This window comes from Columba livia, chromosome 1 (assembly GCF_036013475.1).
Source record: "Columba livia isolate bColLiv1 breed racing homer chromosome 1, bColLiv1.pat.W.v2, whole genome shotgun sequence".
NCBI lineage: Eukaryota > Metazoa > Chordata > Aves > Columbiformes > Columbidae > Columba > Columba livia.
The window spans coordinates 197971253-197995130 of NC_088602.1; the positions used below are offsets into that span (position 1 = coordinate 197971253).

General features: G+C 39.9%; 1 protein-coding gene across 2 annotated transcripts in view; it reads left to right on the forward strand.

Annotated features, from left to right (window-relative positions):
- RELN (reelin) overlaps positions 1-23878 on the forward strand; it is a 289062-nt gene that overhangs the window by 28100 nt on the left and 237084 nt on the right. For both annotated transcript variants that reach the window (XM_065049108.1, XM_065049107.1), the window contains exon 2: positions 21544-21654. In XM_065049108.1, the coding sequence (XP_064905180.1) occupies positions 21544-21654 (111 nt within the window). The remainder of the gene's footprint in view (positions 1-21543; positions 21655-23878) is intronic.

Here is a 23878-nt window from a genome sequence, read left to right on the forward strand (position 1 = left end):
CTTACAGATGTTTGGTGGCTTTATTTCTATTCTTAAATCTGAACAGGGTATTAGATTGTGTCCTTAACTGTCTGAATATTTTCCTCAAATTCCTATCTGTTCCAATAAAATCCTGTTTTTCCACATTCAAGGGGACACATTATCTCCTCAGCATTGTCAGCAACATACACATCCAATTAGTTTTACTTTCCAGCCTTTTTCCTATGTCTATTGAAACAATAGTGGTGTCCAAGCCAATGTCCACTGTTCTTCCATTTGTTATTCTTATTACATATTGAAAAACATCCTTTCTCTGATATTGATTTTCAAGTTCACCTGTGTGGATACAAGTGTTGTTCCATACTAATTCTGGGTTTTGACTCCATGTTCATGCCCTGGTACACCAGTAATGAAGTTTCTTCAGGCCACTTCTAATGCAGAGTTGTTGTTTTCTTTTTCTCTTTTCCTACTGTTGGGTTGTCTGACCAACCCAGACCAGTCACCTTTTCCAGGACTTGCATGTAGACATTGTTCCCCATGTAGAGGTGAATATTGTTCTCCAGAGGAAGATGTACCTAAGAAACACAATGAAATTCAGATCCGGGCTTATTTTTTACTACCATTTCTGGGGTTTCTGGAAATTTTGTTTATCTTACCACACATGAGACATGATTTTGATCTGATGGAAGCTGATCTGAACTCACAGGCTTCCCTCTCAGGATTATTCTATCATTTATATGGGATACTCAGAGCTTTCATTTGGGACAGCTACATGTTTAGATACAGAAAAAAACATGGTGGATGTTTGTCATTAGAGAAATCTTTTGGTTGATCCAACTCAGCATTCAGGTGACTGGTGTCCTTGTGGTTTGTAAGTCTTCAATCTCTTTCTCAGAGTGATTGTTTATCTCTTAAGATCCGTGTTTGAGTTTCTTAGCATATTCCAAGTTAGTCCAAATTTTCCTACCCTCTTGTTTTTGAGAAAAACTTAGTCTGTGCAGTCAGGTCAGGCTGCTAATTGGTTAATTAATTTGCTATTCTGACCTGAAAATGCGTTTCCCCCAGTCTGCTCTGGCTATTGCAATAAGAATACCATCTATCTGCAAGGACCCCCCTGACTTTTCTGGAAAAAAATCAGATGGTTCTCCTTGAACTTCCCACTATTATTAGGTTTATAGCCTGGTAATTTCAGTTTTGTGGTCTATAACAAAAATGCAGGCAAACCATGTGGAACGATAGCTATTTATTGAATTTACACTGAGTGACAAGAGGCAAAGAGACAGGCAGGAGTTCTGGTGTTGCAGGATCTGATCTCCAAACTGATAGTCTAAGTGATTTTTAAAATAAGCGAGTGTTCCTAGTGTTGGCTTTACACTGTTTGTTGTTGTCTCACAATTTCCACCAATCTTAAACAGTTTTGCAGTGTTGTGTTTTTACGGTGTTCTACTGAGGAATTTTCCAAGGTATTTTTACTGTATTTGGAAGCAATAAGACAGAGAATCTCAGAAATGTGTTTATAATCCAAATAAGCACTGTAAGAATGGGATTAGCCTTGTACATGACTCAGTCTCTTCTAAAGAAGGTCTTCATGTCTGCATTTTCAACTTTAATATGTTTTGAAACACTGTATTTTAAAACTACCCATAAATGTCTGTAACAGTTCTTATATATTGTATTTAAAATTACCATTATTGCCAGCAGCAACGACAAATTTCAGAGTGTTTGCTTCTTACAGTGAGGGAATTTGTGGACAGATAAATATCTATATCTATATATATCCTGGTTACCACAGCTGGCGTTTTGGAGATTTACTATACTAACACACTAACACTAATACACCACAATATCTAAAATGCCTTCAGCATGCCATTTACACTCATCTGAGAGATTTCATGAAAGTATGCTGTTAGTAAGCCTTCATGAGTAATCCATCATGCCTAGACGACTTAACCAGATTGCAGATGTGCTTAACGCTGGCTTAATAATTGTTATTTTCATTACTACTGTTCTTATTCCTGTTTCATCTGTGGTGAAAGTGTCGAGTTCAATACATTATAATCATGGTTTTCCACAAAACACAGACCAGCACAAAACCTACAGCCACAGTTCAGATCACATGTATGGCAAAATATCTTTCCATTCCTTTTAAAAGACTGTACAAAAGTTTAACAATTCTGCAGGTTGGTTACGGTAGCAGAATTAAATATTAAACATTTTAAATGTGCGGAACTGATTAATTCAGATTATATCAGAGCTACTCATAAATGTTTAATATCTATATTTTGTCTGATTGGATATAATTTAAGCTATGTGCTTCTTCCAGCACTGTAGGACCAGGTACTCATCTTTTATTTCTAGGAATGGTTTAAACATCATTCCTTTTATTACAGGTTAGTATTAATGGTTGGACCTTCTGCTGTTGTTGTTTGATCTTTCATAAAACCTACTTCAGAATTAATCACCTACAGCCTGAGAGCAGCTGTTCAAGTTCTTTTTAGATGTACCCTTCACAAAATACAGTTCAAATTCAGTAGGCTGAAAGCTGAAATTTTGTCTTGGCAAGACTTCAGTATTTCCTTAGAAATACAGAAATCTTTTTGGGGAGGATTGGGACTAAGATGGTCCTAGAATTAGGCTGGAGTTAAACTTGGATTATCTTGGAAGTGTGTTGAATTAAAACGAACAAATTACACTGAAATCTGAAGAATGAGCTTTAGTATCTGTGGGGAAGATGAGATAGACCTGGCAGGTGTGTTGGCATGTGGCTGCTGAACCTCAAATAGATTAAAAAATAAAAACAACACTGTAGTCATGAACAAGTGGAATAAATAATGGTGTAGAAAGAGCTGCTTTTTTTAAGACACTGAAAAAGTTCAAAACTTTCTAAAAATATGTATCTGAATTTTGGCAGATTAGAAAACTCCCCTCTTGTGCTCCACAAAATTCACAGGATGGTAATATCTGATCCCAAACAAAACAGCTTTACTACAGTCAGAGACCTGGGAAATGTGCCCTAAGTGCAATACTGCCATCTGGTAGGGCTGAAAGTGGCATCAGTCAGGTCAGGTTTAGCTTTATAAAGCTGTAAATTGATTGCTGTTGAAGTTTCCTTTGAAGTCTCCACCTCGCTGGTTCATTCTTTGGCAGAACAAACTGCAGCAGGATTCAGCAGAGGGATGCAGAGAAGATGCTCCCACTTGCTCATCCTGGGCTTGTCCATCTACATGTGCCCCCTCTGAGTCCTCTCTTCTGTAGTCCAGCTACTCAGACAGTTTTGTGCATTTACCTGCGGTGTATGGAAGGTAAAGATCTATATGGAAAGCTACAGATCTGTTTGAAACTTAAGTCTAAGTCTGGTCTGACCCGCCAGTGCCTGTATCATTTATCTTCCAATTTACTACATCAGTGCTGTTAAAACTCACAACAAGCAAACTGGCAAATCCTGCACAGGGAAACTCTTGACCATACATCTTTCTTCCCCCAAATCTGCTTTCTGCAACAGTGCTCTGTCTGGAAATGTTACCTCCCCTGGGACTGGTACAATGAAGAAGGAGCAATGGACTTCATCTTCTAGCTCTTTGTTCTGCTGTAGTACAGCAAGTCCCCCACCAGGTCAGTGCCCTGCTGGGCTTGAAATAAAACAAAAGTCTCATAGGAACATCTGTCCCAAGGCATATATGGTCTTCCTACACTCAACAGGAAGCATGCTTAGCTTACAGCATTATCAATGCTCTATACCATTTCATTTTCTTGCTTAACATGCTTTAAATTAGCTTCATTACATTTAGTGATTTATCCTGATCTCTCTGAAGTTAATGGCCAAAGCTCCATTGCCTGTAATGAGGCCCAGCTGCCTGAGAATGCATGGAGTATAATAACAGGCTGGCCAAGAAATTTTCTGCGGTCTCAGGTAGAAATCTTGCCTTGATGCAATGTTTTTCCCTTTTGAAGATGCTTCTCTTCAGCACAGTGCATAATTCTGGCTGCTGCAAAAAGAAAACTTGAAGTTTAATGGAGAAGAAAATGAGCACATAAGTGCTACAGATTGATACACTGGTCTGCATCCATAAATACCAGTTGCAAGAGGACTTGCTTGAGTTAAATCTGTGGGATTTTCTGAGGTGGTTGGCTGTGATCTGTCTCTGTAACACCTCTCCTTGCCTTGGAGAACTGTGGGAGTGTGAAGGGAAGGATGTTCCACACCCTCCATCTCATTACAAGGATGAGGAACATGGTTCCAGCCTTTGGAAGTTGCCCTTGGGTGAGAAAGTGGAAGTCTAAAACCACTGTAAAGCACATAATCTGATATTTTGCCAGGGATTTTGGAGGAAGACTGCCTCTTGAACTCTGACGCAAGTCCTGCAGCTCTGCACTAGTTTGCTCAGAGATCTTGCCTAATGACAGCTCAGTTTCATTTTTGACTTTGCTCTTCAGGACTTGAGAAAGTGCCAAGTTCTCTCTATTTTCAACAAGATAGTATAAACAGCAAAATGAATTAATTGCCCAAGCTACTTTTGCATGTGAGCTCACAGGAAAACTGTGTATAGTCATGTTTATTTCAGCGTTGGCAATAAGGAAAAATATGTCAAATATAAAAGAGGAAAAAACATCACAAGAATGCATTATAATACTCTCAGTAGAGATGAAGTGTACCTGTGCCCTTTAGGAAATGGAATAAAAACCGTTCCAGCAGGAATGATTTATAATAGAAAATGTAGGTTTCTAGAATGAAAAATTTTTCTTGGATATAATGCTCCATTTTTCTTGACACTTGTTTTTTGTTTTTTAATTTGGCAAACAAAAGTTTTGAAAGGAGTATGGCATTCATTAAATGCATTTTGTTCTTTGTCACCTCAAGATTAAGTTTGGATTTTCTTGATTTGATATGTAGTATCTCAAAGTCTGTGGTTAGGATCTGGCTGCCTTTACTTGGTCAGTAGGTTGGATGTGTTAACCGGACTGTAGGATGCGAAACATGGGGAAGTGCCCTTCCTGGGTGAAGGCGACTCTCAGCACAAAGTGTTTGGAAAGGATAGTTAAATGTTGACAAAAATAACAAATAAACATTTTTTTTCTTCAGTTCCACAAAATGAACTGAAATACTCTAAGCTGAAATGATACTTGGGAAGATCAGAGTATTTAATTTTCATTAGAAAAAGACATAGTAAGAATGTTTTATCATTTATGAATTTTTGAGCATTTTGGTCTTCTAAAATCAATTAATTTTTTCAACTTTTCATATCTGAGAATGTTCAAATAATATTGACACTGTACCAATTATTACCAATATTTATGGAAAAATCTTATTTAGCAAAAGTGTACAATTCAAGTTTCTTTTAATTTTGAGTAGGAGAATGCATTTACCACTGAGCTAATGTGGTGGAAGATATACAGAAGTGGATTCCTAGAACACTTTAAAAAAAATGTATTTCGGTGCACTCTTTTTGACTTCTGTCTCTGTATTGCATGTTTTGCAAGTATAGTGTACAGTGCATCCATATTGATGCATAGACCACACTTGTATCCAGACATAGCTTTCTGTACCAACATCTGCTTATCTGATTCTCCTTGCTCATTCTTCTCTGTCTAACACTGAGAGGATTAAACAGATGTCAGAGTCATTCTTTGAATCAAGTGCAGAATTTCAAAGCAGACATGGAAGACAGTATTGAATATATGGTTCCCTAGATGCATGCTACTTTTATTTTTTTATATCTAATTCATTTATAGATAGATCTTTATGATGTTTGAAGTGGCATGACTACATTTAATGATGTTGGGCCATTCCTCTGTGCTTTAATTATTGCATTAGAGGGAGACATTGAAGATGAGCCAGACACTTTTGCCATTTTCTCTTGAAATGTGTGACTTCTCAAATAGTCGAACTTCCAGCATCTGCAGTAAAAACAAAATAGAGTCTTCACCTAAGTAGAAAATGTATCTGATTTTACTCAAGGTAGTAGAGATCCAGGGTGATCTTTCTTGGTGAGTCTGGACTGGGCAGAATGGTAAATGTTGCTCTTTCAAATTCAGGCATGTATTTCTTCTCACCAGTTGCTCAGAATTTGCTTCCAAGTGCAGATATCTGCTGCTGATGACACAGCAGGATATTTTCTCCTAGTTATTCTGTGGTAAGCAGTGTTGGGGTTTAGACCCATCACAGCATATTGCTGTCACTTCTACCTTGACCTTAGTAAACCATGAGGAGAAGATGATTGATATGCCTTTATGTTCACACTGGAACAGTGGGTTGGAAGAACATCAGCATTTAGCTGAGACAAGCTAGTATGCCTGCATTGATGTACTATCTTCTCATGGGTGGCTGGTGTTCCTGGAAGCTTATTTGATAACCCATTTTAAGCAGTGGTGTAAAGAGATGCCAGAAAACAGGAGGCAGAATGACCAGCTACGGCCTATGGATTTAACTGTATTTTCCATTTTATGTTGTGTTAGTCCAATCAGTGATGTTTACATCAAATACAATTGACTAACTGCCACTTTCTTGGTGGAGGGGGTCTTGCTTTCTTTACTTCTAAAATTTTCTCTGACAAACTGAAGAAGAAAGGCTAGGAAGAGAAAAACCTCTTTATGTGGCACAGATCCACTAGTTACCATGGCTCTTTGCCAGTTTGGCTTCTTGTTGAGGATACCAGCACAAGTTATTCTGGCAATTCAGTTCTTCCTGTTACTGACCACCTTTTTGCCAGAGGGTGGCTGTGGTAGTTGTACATCTTAGTTTGTCAGGTAGCGGACTTTCCTGTGTTGTAACTCTGCCTTTTGAGCCTTTTCAAATTGGCATGAAAGAATGGAAATTTTTGATCTCAAATAGGCATCAATCAACACAGTAACTAAAGATGCTAAAAAACATTCCACCCGTATTTGTTGCAGTCCTCTTTAAACTCTCTACTGCTAAAGAGCACGTTTCACGCTCCCAACAGCAAGGCCCTTAAACATGAAGATTGTCATAGCTCCATCACAACCGACTCTGCTTAAGGTGGACTTGCTCTGAGCACTCTCACTATGACATAAAGTTGTTCTGCTGATTTCTTGCATTAAAACTGTCAAGGCTACATTGAAGCATTAGTGTCTTTACCATTCTAGCCCTTGCACCCTCTTATAATAATATGAAGAACATCACTTCTTCTGGGGGTACTTCTCGGTAACTGTGTCCTGTGAAGACCTCTGCGATGCAACAGATCAGAACCCAGGGAGCTGTAGACTTGCAGCAAACCAAGGCAGGCAGCTGTGGGATTTTTATTTTCCCAGAGAACCAAGTGCCTGTTTCTGTTCTAACGAGATATGAGTCATAGCAGGGACATGGCTGTGAATGCTTATCTCTTTCACTGGGATGTGTAGAGCAGAAAGAATTTCAGCATGGAAAGAGGACATGAACCGATTTGTTAAAAATCTGTTAGCTGCCTGGGGAATTTCTACTCGTATTGTCTGGAATAGTTGTGCACACCAGGGACAAGAGCCATCCTGTTTGCTTTTTTTTTTTTTTTTTCTTAAGAACAGAAAGTGACCATTGGGGAATTTGCTGTGTATATAAAGCACTTAACAAGCAGCTAAATGATAATCACAAGTTCATGCAACAAAAGTTACTGTGCTGCAGTTATTCTTTTTGTGTGTGCATGGCTTGTTTCTTTACCAGAATGTTGGGCTCAGATTTTTTTGAGAGCGTTTAAGGATGGCAGAGCATCTGTTGGAAAGTGACTAGAAACGGGAGTCTGGAAGGGACCCCTTTTATCTTCAGATCCAAACCTTTTCTCAAGAGAAATACAGAGTTTCCTGATCACAACCTGACACGGTCCTGCTGTTCCCGCCCTTGGTCTTTCTAGCTCAGTAGTTGACCATTATAACAAACCTCATACAAGGAAAAAACCATTTGCCATAAAATAATGTACCTACAGTCATACCCTTGGTGAGGTAGCCATCAATTACTTGGAATTCCCAGCCTTCACAAACTGTAAAGAATTGCACTGTAAAGGATACTGTACTGTATTAGTGTGATCATCTCTGTCTCTGACCCATTTAGCCACACATCCATAAAGATAAGACAAACAGATGCCACTGAGCTTTAATAGTGCTCTTATTTTAGGGGTTTTATTTCTTAAGCACATTACTTTTGTTACTTTGACTCAGTTTTCATTAGATGTGTTTTTAAATGTCAAGGAACATGTCAATGTTTGTTTTGAATTTTTTTTTTTTCCCCACATTCTTTCCCATGTTTTTCTGATTCGAACCCTTAGAAATAAGTATTTTTCATTGATTAGACTTTGCAATATTAATATACCATGTATGGTCAAAGGTTTGTATAAAGATTTGTCACACTCCAGTCATCATTTATGTGTCAGAATTCAGTATAAATACTACTTTATATTTAGTATAAACCCTACTATATTTTTTCCTATATGAATCCTCCTTTGCTCCATGCTGTCTACTTTAACTTAATATGTCAGTCAATCTCTAGACTATTTTGTAGCTATGTTCCAGTTTTTAGATGGGAGTTGTCTAGCATTTTGGATAGCATTCTGCACCAACTAAATGAGGGACTGCTTAAACAGACTTATTTTGTCACCTGAATCATACACACAAAATTAAATAATATTTTTAAACTCTTATGTCTTGTTCCTGTAATAATCAGCATCATGCATTTTGATCCTGCATCTGCTCATGGTTCTCAGTGACTCTCAGAGCATTTCAGTCTTTACTTTTCTGTACTCATTTTCTTTAATTTTGCCTTTCTGATCAGGACTCTTGTGCACTCTCAGCCCCTTGCTCCCCAGGGAGCTATAGCCAGTGCTCCCAGAGCCTGACTCGGTGTCTACTTTGGGGCTGGACAGGCTGTGACAGACACTGCTGACTCCACTGGGTAGGTCTGTTGTATAGAAAGGACTGTGAGATGAGTGGTTTGGGTGAGGAGGACAAAATTCTCCACACCTGTGTCCAGGCAGACGAATCCCCAGTCTGGTACTAAAACAAAAATCTGCATGTATAATGTGCAGCTGCAGTATTGGATGCCCAATAGATGGCAAACCACCAGGTTATTTAAGGTCTCTTATTGCTGCAGTCCATTAAGCATTCCTGTTAAGCTCTGATTTAAGGAAGATAAGCATGAATGTATTAAAGATAAATGGAGTCAGAAACTTTATTGTTGTGTCTTGTTCATGATCTAAACTATAAGAGTATGCCAGTTTTCACTTGAATAATATCACACAGGGACACAACTGTGAGGATGGAGAACTGAAGCTGAAGAAGCAGTGTTGTTGTCATGGCTTGATGCCTGAAGATAAGCACGGTCAAAGTGATTGTGAGGGCTTAAGAGCATCATATACCACACTGTTCAAGATAGTCAAATGTACGGCTGTGTTACTATTAAAAAGAAGATGGGTGGGTAAGTGTGGAGAAACACAGGGAAAATAATGCAGAATGTGTGGGACAGGATATCGGGAGTGAATTTCAACATCTTTTCTGTGCTTAGCGTGAGTCCAGTTGAACCTTAGGATGTACAAGGAAAGGAGTGAAGAGCAAAAGAGCCAGCATAATTTTGCCACTGGGGGTGCAGTACAATGATATACCCAGATTTCAGTGTTATGGGCAGATCTGATGGCCTCTGCTTGGAAACTTCATAGTAAAAGTAGATTATGAGAGAGAAGGAACATCTTCCTGTGCAATGGGGAACTTACCTTTTCTCAAACTAATGATACTAAAGTATGGTTGAGGGAGTTGTGAAAGATGCCTATAAATGTTGAATGCTGTTAATAACACAAAAACCTTCCACTGTTACTGAAAATGCAAGAAATTACAGAGAAGAGAGATTAAACAGAAAGGGAAAACACCTTCACACAATCTATAGTTAAATTATGCAACTTCTTTCCATCTGAAACTGTAAAAGTACAAATACAGTTATTTAAATGAACACCTTAATGATTCATTGATGACTTCTATTTGCCACAATCCAGCATAACTTGAGATGGGAGTGTACGTGCAGGGGATGCAGGGCTCGTTCTCTGCATGCCCCATTTCTTGTACTCCTCTCAAAGCATCTGCAGCTGGCTGGAGCCAGGACAGCTAGGCTGGAAGGAACTTTTGGTCAGCTCAGTGGGATAACTGAGTTGCCTAAATACATGTAGTGCTGTTTGTGATAATACGCAGCATCCCAGCCCCTGCCTGCCAGTCCACAAGGCAGGAGTATGCTGCTCGGCCTGTGCTACACTCACTGCCTCCCTGTGTTCTCCTTGGAGTCCCTCAGAATGTACCCATCTTTAAGCAGCTGTAGTGAATTTTGGCATCTGAACTCTTGTATTTCAGCTAAAGACGCTCTGCAATTCAGAATTTCTGCTCTCTAGAACATGTTAAAAAAATCCAGCATTGAAAGCTTTTGAAAGTAGGCAACGCAGGTTGTGTGCATCACCGTGCAACCACTGTCACATTTGCACTGCTACTAGAAAATAGGTATTAAATTTTATAATGCACCAATATAACTTAGCAGTACATTAGGACTTGGATAAACATTATTTACACGCTTTGAGAGTAACAAGCAGGCTTTCAGTGAGCTGTGTTTAAGGTTTCAGTGTGTTTCTAGGGCAAATTAAACATGTTCTAAAGCAAGGAAGAAAGTGAACTGGCTTTTGTTTGTTTGTTTGTTTTTAATAACTGTACAAAATGTAATTGAAGGATGCAAACTGTAGGGAATTTCTTTCAGGATATATAGAAAAAGACCTATTTTCCTGTATTTATCTAGGCTTATATTTTATTTTACGGATGAGTAGTTATGGAAGAACATGTGCATATTTTGATTGGAAGATATTTCCTTATTCTCCAGTATCACTCAAACTCATGCACTTCACTGTATTTGCTTATCATAATTCCTGTGTCCGTAAGAGGATTTCTATTATTTTAGCCTGAGGTAAACATCTTCAATGGCTTGGTTTTAGTTGGCGTGTTTCCTTAGCTAAAATTAAGACAGAAGTTCTTGCAAATGTTTTACTGAGTTATAGTAAATTCCCAGTTGACAATTATACTGGCTTCCAAGATAGCCTTCATTTTATTTTTTCATGCTATGATTAGGTGGGTATTGAGTAGTTGTTTGTCTTTTGAGGACAGCAGAATAAAGGGATTTACCAAACTCTTCTGAAAATCTGAACACTGCAGTAATATTCAGACATTCTAAATAATTTATTGAGAGCACAGCCAACAATATGAAATTTTCATGTATGGGTATCAAACAGGCAACCTCACATAAACTTGAAAGGCATGAAAAATAAGGTTAGACTTCAAAACAGAGGTCAGTATTCTCAGCCTTACGGTGATAAAAAGGTAATCACAATAACATTTAATCTGTTTTCAATAAAAACCTTATGTTGGCGTATTTCATGGAAGCATGACAAAATTTGAATTTGAAACTTAATAGGGAGATTGGTGGTTGCTGAATAAGGACACAAAACTGTTCCTATGTAAACCAGCAACCAGGCTTACTTCATACGCTTTGTAGCTGGTTGGGTCTAGGAATGACCCTGGTACTCTTCCCATCTGCTCCTGGGGCTTTGGAGAGGAGAAGTAATACACTATGACTGGCAAAATATGCTTCACAATTATTCAAGTCTAACCATCATGTACATACTGTTAAAGCATATGTTGGTTATGTTACTAACTCTCATTTTAACAATATTTTGTTGCACAGAGGTGAATTTTTAAAAATAATATGGTTTGGCTTGTGTTACATAAACAGAAACTATAAAAGGCAGTCCTCATTAGTCATTATAGGAAAGAATGCTTAGATGAGCATTCTTGTTTTGGCGATTGTATGCAATATGATTCAGTGGTTGAATTTTGACTGTTGACAGCTTCTGCTAGACACCCTTTTTAGAGACATAGCTGATGCACATTTTTGTGAAACAGATTTTGTTTCATATCCAGATTGTTTTTACTGCTTAAACTTCATTAATGCTGTTTATGGCTCTGTGAATTATCAAATGGAGTAACAGGCACACGCTGATATCCTTTGGAGCTCTCAGTACTACAACAGTGCTCACTAGGTTGCTAAGCATTAGTTATATATTTGGCATGGCACAAGAAAGAAGATAAAGATAGTAATTGACTCCAGCATCCTTGGATGAGCTCTGGGTGCCGGGATGCTTAATTCCTGCTCAGCTCTGTCTGATGTGGGTGATAGCTGGACATCTAAATAGAAGTTGGATAATTAAGTTCCTCTGTGTGTCTCTTGGTGGGGTTCATCTCAGTTTGGACATCTTCAGTGTTGACATCTACAGCTGAGCTTTACAGTCTAGGTTCCCTTTATAGCCAGTTGGGAGAATCGGGAATTTCTGAAGTGTGATTCATCTGGCCCATTTTAGACATCAACATTAGTGTGAGATTTACAGGCTAAATGGGGTGACGTAAATAGATATGATGTTCTCAGGAGCTTTATATAGCAGTAGCACATATTCACTGGGACACTGGCTGAAACCTCCATCTCCGTCTTCCAAGAAGGCTGTCCCAACCCTGGGAATAGAGAACAAGCCTCTCTCTGTGCCAGCTGGTGTTCACTTTTCCTATTCAAAATGCAATGCCTGTAGTGGAGGGACAGTGGCTGGGCCACACAGACACTGGGGTTTAAAATATTTTAGGATATTTGCTGGGTAAATTCAGCTATGAATCTTCTTACCTAGGTGGGCGCCTTAATTACCCATCTGTTGGTTCGGAAGCAGGCTGCTATGTCAGCAACCTGTCTTATCCCTCCTCTGCCAGGTCTCTGGGCTGTGACATCATGTTTGGTGATGCCAGCTGGAACAAAGCATCTCACTGCTCAGCATGGCAGTTTCTGGTGACTTTGTGTATGGTTAGAAACATACTTGAGTTAGGGATTTTGATGCTTGAGGAGTTAGGCTTTTGGGTCTAATATTGGAATCATGCACCTGTTTTAGGTGCCTAAGTCTGTTCACAGGTCTAACCATTGAACTTTTTACTTGTAGCATCTCACACCTTGTAAAGAATGTGGCCAATCTGTTCTAGTTTAGGTATATAAGAATAAACACTGCTTATACTGCTGCTGATGTCATTGTCACTGTCTGGGTACAAACTTTCAAAAAGATGTTATAAGTAGTGTCTCTGCAAATAGTTCTTTGACAAGGCTACTCTTTGCATCAATGACAAATGATGTGTCTGTGTATCATGTTACTGACATCTTGCCACACATCTGCAATCTATTTTCAGTTCTCTGTTGCTTGTTACCAATTTAGGAAGGGAACTGAAAAGCTATGGAGACAAAGAGATTTGATGGAGCTTGGGGTAGAACCACTGAAACTAGTACTGCAACACAAAGCAATACCAGTTCTGATTTTAGGCTGTCTAGAGCAAGGTTTAAAACTTGTGCATTTTTACTTTCCTCCTCCCAAAAGCTATTGGTAACTGGAGTTATTGGTGAAGGCATCACAGGTTAGAGATGGTGCTGTTCAACACACCATCAGCCCATTTTCAAGAAAAGTTAATTGCTGTGCTCTTGTGAGCTTTGTGCTTTGGTGTGGGCTCTGGAAAACCATTAGTTAATTGGGAATGCTTCCAGTCATAAGAGGGCTGTCCCTTGCCCATATCTGTTTATTTACCTATGCTCCAATGTCTGTCTTTTTTGATTTATCCCAACTACCTACCTGGTGAAAATCAAAACCAGTATGAGTAAGAATCCCACGGGTTTTCTGCTTTTGTTTTTGCTGGTATAGACCTGTGATTCGCACTGTTTTGGGGTATCTGTCTGGCATTCATATTTGAAATTGCTGCATAACTATGAATTCATGGATTTTGGTTCCTTTCAGAAGCAATTTTTTTTCTGTGAGCAGTAAAGATTAGTTTGATGTCAACATATATGTTACTAGTTATTTTTGTGTGTGTGTGGTTTTGTTTTTTTTTTTAATCAGTAAAAAAAAAAAGGCAATTTAAGGTTCTGAATGCAAGTAAGTGTATACAGTTTCTGGATTCTTGTAAGAATGCATGCTCCAGCATTAATTTACAAATACATTTATCAGCACACTATTTTGAATGCACACCTCTAGAACTCTGAGTATTTACAGCTTTCTTGTTGCTGCAGTGTCTAAGCACTATACTTGTAAATAAGGCATCAGGGCTTATTCTCTTCTTACTAACAGTGTCATCTGCAGTTGATATGTTGGGTGTGGTCTGGTAGTTTATATTTTTTGGACTTAGTATTATCTGTGCCCTGTAAGACAGCACTATGTGCTGGAATGGGTTTACAGTTGGGCCACTTGTGTTTGGCATTGCATGACAGTAGCATAAAGGCACCATTGCCTAAAAGAGGGGACCGGCTTGGGAAGGGATGAAGAACATCTTCCATGTGTTGGTTCATCTTTTGCACAAACCCCTCCCAGCTTGCCGAGGCTGCAGGTAATGAGTCCAGAAACCCACTGTGGCAGCACTGTTTCATTTCTACTTTTAAAGCTATTGTAAACAAAGCCAGAGAGGGGAAAACTCGGAATGGAAGGAGCCCAGGGTGGGCTTTTGATCATGTCATGCTGTCCAGGAGATGCAGAGACTCAGATAGCCATGGCGTGTGCCACTGCTGGAGCTCCTTGCGCTCATTGGGCTGCTGTTGCCCTGTCCCAGCTCCATCTCTGAGCTGGTGAGGCTGGTGCTGGCATTAGCGTGAGACCCGTCTGTGGTGCAGCCTCTCACCATTCCTGGTGGTGTGGTGGGAACCTGCTAGTGCCAGAGCTGTCTCTTCTCTGGCTACTGCAAAGAGAGGGTGCCTCTCAGCTTTGGGGAGAACGTGCAGCACCAGGTGCCAGCTCTGGCATGAGGCGGAGCACACTATGTAGCAGGTGTTATTAAACAAGAGTGACAATGGTTGTGACCACTGCCAGACACTGGGTAGAGAGACATTTGGGAGTGGTTACCAGAGAACGTGTGTTAGCTCTCATGCGCCTTTTGTCATACTGCTGGCACATTGTATGCCTAGTGCCTACAGGATTGGCATGGCTGCAGTTTAACCAAACCCAGTATTTGTTTATGAGGCAGCAGAAAATGAGATTCTGAGGATGGAGTGTCTCTGTGCTGGTCTCCCAGGTGAATCCTCTAATTTGTTCAGGAGTCAGCCCTTCTTCCTGATCCTTTGAGCTCTGTAAGGGAATTGGTGTTTGCGTGCAAACATGTGAGCTTGAGTGGTCCTAAGTACTCTGCCTTCGGATTGCATTCCCACGGCTGGCTGTTTTAGGAAGTGTTAAGCTCTGTTTGGTTCTAAATGTGGTGTGACAGTGACAGCCCTTGCAGTATGCCATGTTTGTTTCCATTTCTTTGTGCAGTCTCTTGAAAGCCGTGGCACTGCAAAGGAACAGAGGCCACTCTGAACTATGCCATTGCACACCTGACTTGCATTACCTGGAGACTGATACATTTTTTGAGGAGTCAAGCAAAAAAATGAAATAACTTCAGTATAAGTAATTTATTTCCTAAGAGGAAAGTTTCTAGCTGTGGCTCAGGTGTGCAATGATGCAATATTACAGTATTACAAGGAACTGGTTTCAACCTTGAGAAGAACCTAAAAAACCACCTGTCCTTGCTTTGATGCAGGGAAGTCTCATTTTGGGAAGTCCGCTGTCTGTGGTGATCCATTCCACATAGCCAACTCATTTTCTGCTTTTTTCACGGTATACAAGAGCACACTTTTACACCACTGCTATGTGTCTTAATACATACAGGGCTTCAAAGATTTTTGCCTTTGTTAATTCTTTCCTGAACTCTGTTAAATCTCCACTCATGCTGTTTCGTGTGTCACAGCTGTATTTCTACATCTAGTCCTTTTCCTTGCCTTAAAGTTTTTTAACTTAGTGTCATTGAGAGCAGCTTCAAATTCCATGGAATTTCTGTATATATCAGCCCTCATAGTAGTATTTAGCTGATGCTAAAGAGCAGCCAAATTTGCTAAGTGACAGGGATCTCCTGAGATGATCCCCTTCCTCCATCTGGCATTTTTTCTGCCTTTAAAGTTTAGATTCACTAACTGTACTACTTTGAATGTTTTGAGTATCAGTCAAAACACAGCTATCTTTTCAGAGAGTAATTCAGTCCCTCAAGAGACCATGGGGCAAATTTTATGCAATTACTAACACAGTTTCATAGATTTATATAAAATTATATATATTATATGTAGCATGTAACACTGAAAAGAGAGTGAAAATTACGTTCATAAGAACAACATGAGTTTCTCAGTAATATCTGAAAATAACCCAAGTTCAAAACCCGCTTTGTCTCTTCTGTTATGCTGCTGCCTCCACGTGTGGTACAATTTCAGCAGCATCCTTGCCAGCCTCCTTCTTCCTGACCCTCTTCCTCCCCAAGACATGTCAGCTCCCAGCATCGCCGGAGGCACTGCTGCTCCTCATCCCATGGGAGGCACCAGCTCCAGGGCTCCTGCAGAAACCTGTTGTGGGAAGTGTGAGGCATCTCTGGAGAGGGATTGCCTCATCCCCTCCATTCCCAAGGAAATAACACCCCAAAGCTCCCTGGAGATGGTGGTGTTGGCAGGATGGGGCCAGCTGCGTGCTCGCTTAGCTGCGCTCTGTAGCAGCTCCAGGCGAGCGCAGCAGCTGGTGTGTGCTGGGTGTGCGGGGGGTTGCCATCAGCAGCTCTCCACGTTGTTTTTTTTTTTTGTTGTTATTGGAAAGTTGAACTGGGAGCCTTGTCATTATCAGAAATACAGTTTGGGAGGGGAAAAAAAAAGTTTCCACAACCATTTTACAGAACGAAGTGCAAAGTGGAGGCTATTCTGTTGCATCCCCAGCTCTGATATGATTGTTTTCATGGAGCCACTACTTAGGCTTTTTACAAAGTAAACTGAAGTTACCCACCTTACCCGTGTATTCCTACCCAGTAATTCGTGGACAGGAAGGTATAATGTCCACTATGCATACACTGTTCACTTGATTGAGATGCAGAGTAAGAGCTGCTTAGTGAGTAGTCATCTGGCTGTCAACCAGTGTGCAAGGTTGACCTACACCTCGTTGTCGTGTTTTAGAAGTGGTTTTGTGTCACTGTGCTAGTCCCTTGTACTGAACATCCCCTTCAGGGTTTCCAGGCCAAGCTGCAGATTGCACCTTTTCCTTTCTGTCATCTCCTCTCTGCTGATTTGTCAAGCCGTGGTCCTCTCTTCCCCCAGTTGTTCTTCTCCAAAAAGTGTCTCCTCCCAATTCCCTGTACTGGTTCCAGTGTTACCACCTTCCCCACTGCAGTTCACTCACTGTCCCTCTGCCCTCATGTGGATGGTGATGATCAAACTTTTAGCAGCAACTTGACTTTGTGACATTTTGCACATTTTTCAGCTTTTTGAGAAGCAAGATTCTGCTCAATTGATGTTTTATCATCAGAAGGCTGAAACTTTTGATTAGGATCCCTCTCTTTTCCGCCCGTCTTTTCCAACTGGCAGATATGACTTCCTGCTTTAAAACAGAGACATTTCCCACATCAAAAAATCATTGGAAATGATAGCCTCATGAAGCACCTCTGTTCCAACAAAGCAGTATTTCTGGACTGAAATGTATTTCATGGGACTTTTTTCAGTGATCTCTATTAGTCAGTAAGTGCTCTAAAAGTGCTGAGTGAGGACAGGATCTACAGAAATATTTAGATGCTAAAAATGAAAATGTATCTGAGCACGTGCTGTGGGTTTTTTTTTTTTTTAATTTGTATATGTGTCTGTATATATATATAATAGAATTTGCCCAGACTTGGAGGACAGCTCTCACACTTCAGAGTGGAAGAACTGATGAAAGCAAAAGACACTGGAATTTTTCAGCCAGGGCAACACAATGTTTTGCTCTAACCTCACTTCAGAAATGAATGAAGTGTTTTGACTGAAATTCCTTCTCTCTTAAATAATTAAATCAGTCTGAGACAGACTCTTACCATGGAGAAAAAAAAAAAGCCCAGGAGGGTGAAAATTGGCAAAGATGTCAGGAACTGAAAATAGAAGGCAATGTTGGACAGCTTTTAAAGTAGATGTTATCAGCTTTGCCTCTAATATTTGCAGTGTGCTCTTGCCTGATCAGTAGGTTGTTCCTAGCACAGCCATCCTGCATTTCTTGGAAAGATGTTCTGTCCCTCTTGCTGGACCATTTCAAGGCAGCTGAGAGCTTCCTACCTACATCTGCACCATGGGCTACCTGCTCCCGTGGGCTGTCCACAAACTCCCTTCCCTGGTGTGTAGGGTGGGACAAGTCAAACCGGGGCTCCCCGCTCTCCTCAGGGCAGCAGCCAGGAGGGCTGTTTGTGGGGTGCTGCCCTGGCCGCAGGGAGCAGGGTCTGGCACCCCCGTGCCCAGCTGAGCAGTCTCCAGGGCTGGGAAGGGCTCTTCACCTCTTCACTCACCCAAATTCTCCTCCCAAGGAAGGGCGTTGTGGAGAATAGAGCAGAGCCTGGTTGGGCTTGTAGGTGAGACTCATTGTGTCACCCACTGGGTGCCATGGGGTGGGTGGTGGGGCTGTGCCAGGGCCCCACTTGACTGCCCAGCCCTGGGTGTTCCATCCAGCTGTGCCCTTCCAGACGTTTTCCAAGGCCCAGGTGGGTCTTGGCATTAGTCCTTGCTCCTGAAGTGCCAGATGTTAGACATCAACTACACATGGCATGAACCAGTGTACAGGCAGAAACAAAGCCTGGCAAAGGGGATAGCAGAGGGATCTTTGGGTTGTGTTTGGAAGGAGAAGCTGAGAGCCCTCAGGAACAAGCCCTAGTCCCAACATAGAATCAGGGTCCTGTTGCCGGGCTGTGCATTAGCACAGCTTTCCTGTTATTGCTCATTAACACTTGGCTTGGATTGTGTTTTCTTTCATTTTATGGGAATCTGATGTATTTCACCACTGGGTAGAGAAAAAAAATCATCACCAAGAATGTCATGATTAATTTTTTTCCTCTTAGAGAACTATGAAATTATTCTGAAATGTATGACACGTGTATAATAACAGCCTAGTGCTCTGTTTTTAAAAAATGTGCTAGAGGCATTGTGCAGTTTCCCAGAGGCTTAATGAGGGAGCCATACTGTGTTGGAAATTTTTCAACAATAAAAATTGACCTATTACATGCTCATGTAAAATGAGGGTTGACAATCACACAAATATGTCCAAAATCAAATACAGGCATTGTAAAATATCACTTCTTTCCCAGAGAGAAACTGGTCACCTGTTCACAGTAGGATTTTGCATTATATCCTATCCAGTAAAGAATAAGATGCTTCCCCACAGGGAAACAAAATGGCAGCAAAGCACTGGCCCCGTGCCCTTCTATCAATGCTTTTCACTGGCTGTTTTGCCAAGTCTTAAAAAATAACACATAGGCATATTTTTTCAACATATGTTTTGCCTCTTTGTTGGCCTAAAAGCACAAAGGGAAGAATAAGTTCTGCTTTATTTATCACTTCATCATCAAATGCAGGAAGAATTAATTGTTTGTTTGATATTTTTTTTTTTCTCTCCATTATACTTATTTTCTAAAAATCTAGACTCTTTTGCTGTTCTTTTAACATATATCCCAGAAGTGGCCTCTGCTTAAAAACTGAGCATATGGCGCTGAACCTGCATCTGCGTTCAGGGAAGTTTCTAATGCAAAAGACTGAAATATGGAGTCACAGGAGCAGAAAAGCTGGATTCGGGAATTATTCAATTTGCTGTTGAATAATCAGAGAAAGGAAGAAAAAAGAGTTGGAAAATAAGTTAAACATGGTAAATATTGCTCCTCTGCTCAGAACAACTAAAGCCCCTGCTAATATTAGCATGTTCTTTAGATATTTAATAGTAAGTTTAAGTTGATATGTAGCCCAGATGGAAAAACAAATGTCTGGGATTTAAAAAGCCCAGCTGGGGGATGTGTGTCACCAGTGGATGTGCTATCAGTCACCTTGTGGTACCCTGCTTTGCTTACCCAGCCAGTGACTGGCTCATAGTGTTTCCGGCAAGGGAGAGCAACATGGGGAGGTGGAAAGCGATGTAGGGAGGGATCAGAATTTATCGACGTCCCCTGTCAATCACTGATCTCTGTGTGTTAAGGGAGAGGGGGAAAGGATTGAAATATGAAAGCAGAACTAGGGTGATAACTAAGATCTTGATATATCTTCAGTGTACAAGGCTACAAGTCACAAGACTCTTTTTCAGCAGGGAGGTCTTTTTGTGTGGATCTCCTGGCAGGTCCTTTGCCCTGGCAATACGAAGGGTTGTATTGTTTGCTTGCATTTTTTGTTGTTGGGGTTCTTTTGTTTGTTTCTTTGGGGTTTAAGTGTTATTCAGTAGCAATGCAATTTGTGATGCAGCTTACCCACATTTAAATAGGTATGGGTAAAGATTTACAACAAATGATGTAGAAAAGGACGATGTTAAACAGATGAAGGTGAGACAGAGAAGACTATTTACCCCATTATGATGCTATCTAATTAATTGATGTAAAATTTCCTAGTTCAAATTTTCAGTTCAGAGGTATGCAACCTAGTGTTAGAATATTTAAGAAAAAAAAAAAAAAAGAAATGGACAGGAGATTATTATGAAGCAAAGAAGGTTGCGTGCTGCTGTAGGATTAGAGGAGTCATTCCGGCCATAGAGGATATTGCATTTATATAATAGGAAAAACCTTAACCTATCACTTAATAATTTAGGTCTTTCCAAGATAGAATCACTGAAGCTGATGTTAGGCGTACCATGATACATTATGAAAGATACCAAAGTAAAAATGTGAGAAATAGTGTTTGCAAGAAGTAAATAAATATTGCAGTATTTGTCAGTTCTAACAAAGAATATATAGATCCCAGTGTTACTTATAGATGATATTTGGATGATTAATTTACTGCTAATATCTAAGAATCTCCTAAAAATATACTCCCGAGTTTTTGAAAAACACATGCTCTGTAACGATTTATATGCCCATACAGCTTAAGTGTATGATAGCATAATATGTATGATAACCACCCTATTTAAGTCCAGCAAGACAATACCATAATCCTGCTTATTTCATTGCTTTTACTATATTTCAATATCTTGACAATTACTTACAAACCATATATTTCAATCCTACATTTTACTCACTCATTGTGTGATTAGTGTATAGTTTTGTGTTTCTAGTACAGGCGACTTCCTGAGCAGTGATGGCCATGACCACCCTTTGATGTTCATTTTGAATCCTGTTGTAATGCTCAATCTGTGTCTGGTTCCTGCTGCATATGATTACTGGTACATGACGTATGGTTCATTTAGGAATAAAAGCTGAGTCAAACACCAATAAATGCCAGTTGTTTACCTCTAAACCATTCAATTTTATTTAAGTAGGCCCTGAGGATATTGTACAGGAGCATACTGAAACTTGGCATGCACGGCTTGAACACCGAAGAAGTTGTTTGGGCAAATTACACGGAAAGCCAATTTAAAGTCACGGAAGTGTCACAAATATTGGAGGAATTCAGATGATTTCACTGTACTGAATGATGACTTCTCATCCAAGGGCAAGAGTCTGCTTACAGAATGTGTATAACATCTTAAGTACTTGTTATAAATAATTACACATATTTTATTTCTCTCGTTTCAGTGACTATTTCGACAAGTACCTTCTTTGATGGCTTGCTGGTAACTGGGCTCTACACCTCTACCAGTGTTCAGGCTTCCCAGAGTGTTGGTGGTTCTAGTGCTTTTGGATTTGGTAAGTCCACTGTAATTTATATTCTGTAAGCCAGGGTGATGAATACTTGATCATTCAGAGGACATGAATAACAACACAGTTACTGAAAAGGGTTAATTTAGACTGAATAATCAACAGTATATGGAACTTAGCAGGAGTCAATGAGATAGGGCAGTGATGGCTTTTAGACAGCTTTTATTTCTTCCTCCACTTCCTTCATTTTTGGTCAGCCCTGGTACTGGTGTACTGAATCATACGAATTCTAAGAGAGAAAGTCCTCAGCAGCTAAACTGGTTAAAATAGCCATTTTTAAGTGGTGTGACATTTGGTGTAAACTAAAGCATTTACCCCACGGTGTTTAGCTGTTCTTGGGCTGAAAAACTAATTCCTTTGAGCTTACCAACCTACTTTTTCCATTCACTTAACAATAGTCTTCCTCAAATCCAAAATGTTGGTCAAGGTATTCTATATAACCAATTATTTTCAATGTACGAAAACCAGAATTGTAGTAAAAAGGGTAGGACAGGTTTTGCAGAATTATTATATATTTCAAGTTCTGCTGTAGCATTCAGCAGTAGCATCCAGGTCAGCTGTACTAAGGACAAGCACTTTTTAAAAATACATTTGTACAAGTAATTTACAGCTATACCTTCTGCAGTTTGTTATTTGGTATAATAGCATTTTTTATGTTCTTACAAATCATTGTGAGAATTGTGTTCCTCCGGTTGGAGGATTTCAGTGACCACTAACAAGCAATCTGGGCTGAAAGTACCGAAATAGACACCAGTTGTATGAGACACCTATTGTGCTGCACTTGCATTTGGGGAGATCATTGCCCTGTGCAGCAAGCTCACTGGGCAAGGTATACAGGTCATGTTTAATCACATCTAAATGTTTAAGAATGGAAATTAAGCAAGATTTGAAGTACCTAAATAGCTTTGTGCATTTACAAAGTATGTCTGTGTTTTTTCCTAAATTTGTATCTTCATCAGTAGAACAGGTCTGTTAAAGTGGGTGTCTCACTGAGGCAGATGTTAAAGTAACGTGTGAGGTGTGACAGGAAAAAATATGTGGCCTTTTTTAACTTGCCAAAGGTAATTTTCTGACTCTTGATGTGTTACTTTGACCATTCAGTCACTGATAAGATAACCAACAATTAAACTTGTGACACGTGCATTCTGTAGACCAAAAGAAGACCGAAACCTATAGGCTGGGAAAATACAAAAGCCAAAGAGATGCAAAAGCAGCCCTGTGTGGTTAGAGGTACCTCATTTTGCTCATAAATGAAGATTCTGAAACACCATGCCCAAGGGAGGTCTGCTGCTCCATCTCGAGCATGCCTCCATCCATGTCAGAGAAAAACGGCCTGCCATCCATGACCTTTCTTTTGAACTTTCTGTAGGCAAGCAGTATGGTCAGTTGTGTCATGGTTGTTATGCAACATTTTAAATAAAAAACGCATTTTGCTGTTTTTCATTGCTAATGCCCAAGCTTGCATACATATGGGGAAAAAAAAGCCCAATCTGAATGTTTCAAAGAGTTAATGCTCTTGCACAATGTTTTTTGCAGTCACAGTAAAAAGTAAACAGTGAAGGAAAAATATCAATGGCTTTTAAACTTAGTTTTTTTTGGATGTTCAGTCCATGATGTACTGATGCCTCTCAGGACTGAGAACTATATAAACTTTTCCTTTCTATTCTGCAGTGAGAGATGAGAAGGCTGGTCTCTTCCAAAAAGCATATAGCATGCAAATCATCTGCTTTTTAAAACAATGTGGTAGCTTTAAAAATTAACTATTTTGAAATCTATCATCTGCAGTTGAAAGAGAGAGTAGTGTCCACGATTATTAATATACTGTTTAATGAAACAGTAGATGGGAATGGCATTGTTCCATTTTCTGAAGAAAAAGTAAAGCGCTTTCTCCCGAAACCTTGGGTCCATCTATGTCATCATTTCCAATTAGCAAGAAAGCTGCTTCTCCTTTTCAGCAGGTGATGGTGATGTTCAGTTTAGATTTAGCCTGCTGGAAATTATTTTATTAAAAATATCAAGGACTACACCAGGTTCAGAGACCTCAATTCAAAGATTTGAGTGGTTTATCATAGATTAGATGGGGGTCCGATGCTGGGCCTTTGCTATCTTCAGATTTTAATATTCTGAAATTGCATTGATAGTGGTTGCTTACGGATCAGGGAAGAATGTTTTTTCGCCCTTGCAATATTACAATTGAAATGCTCTTGTCTGT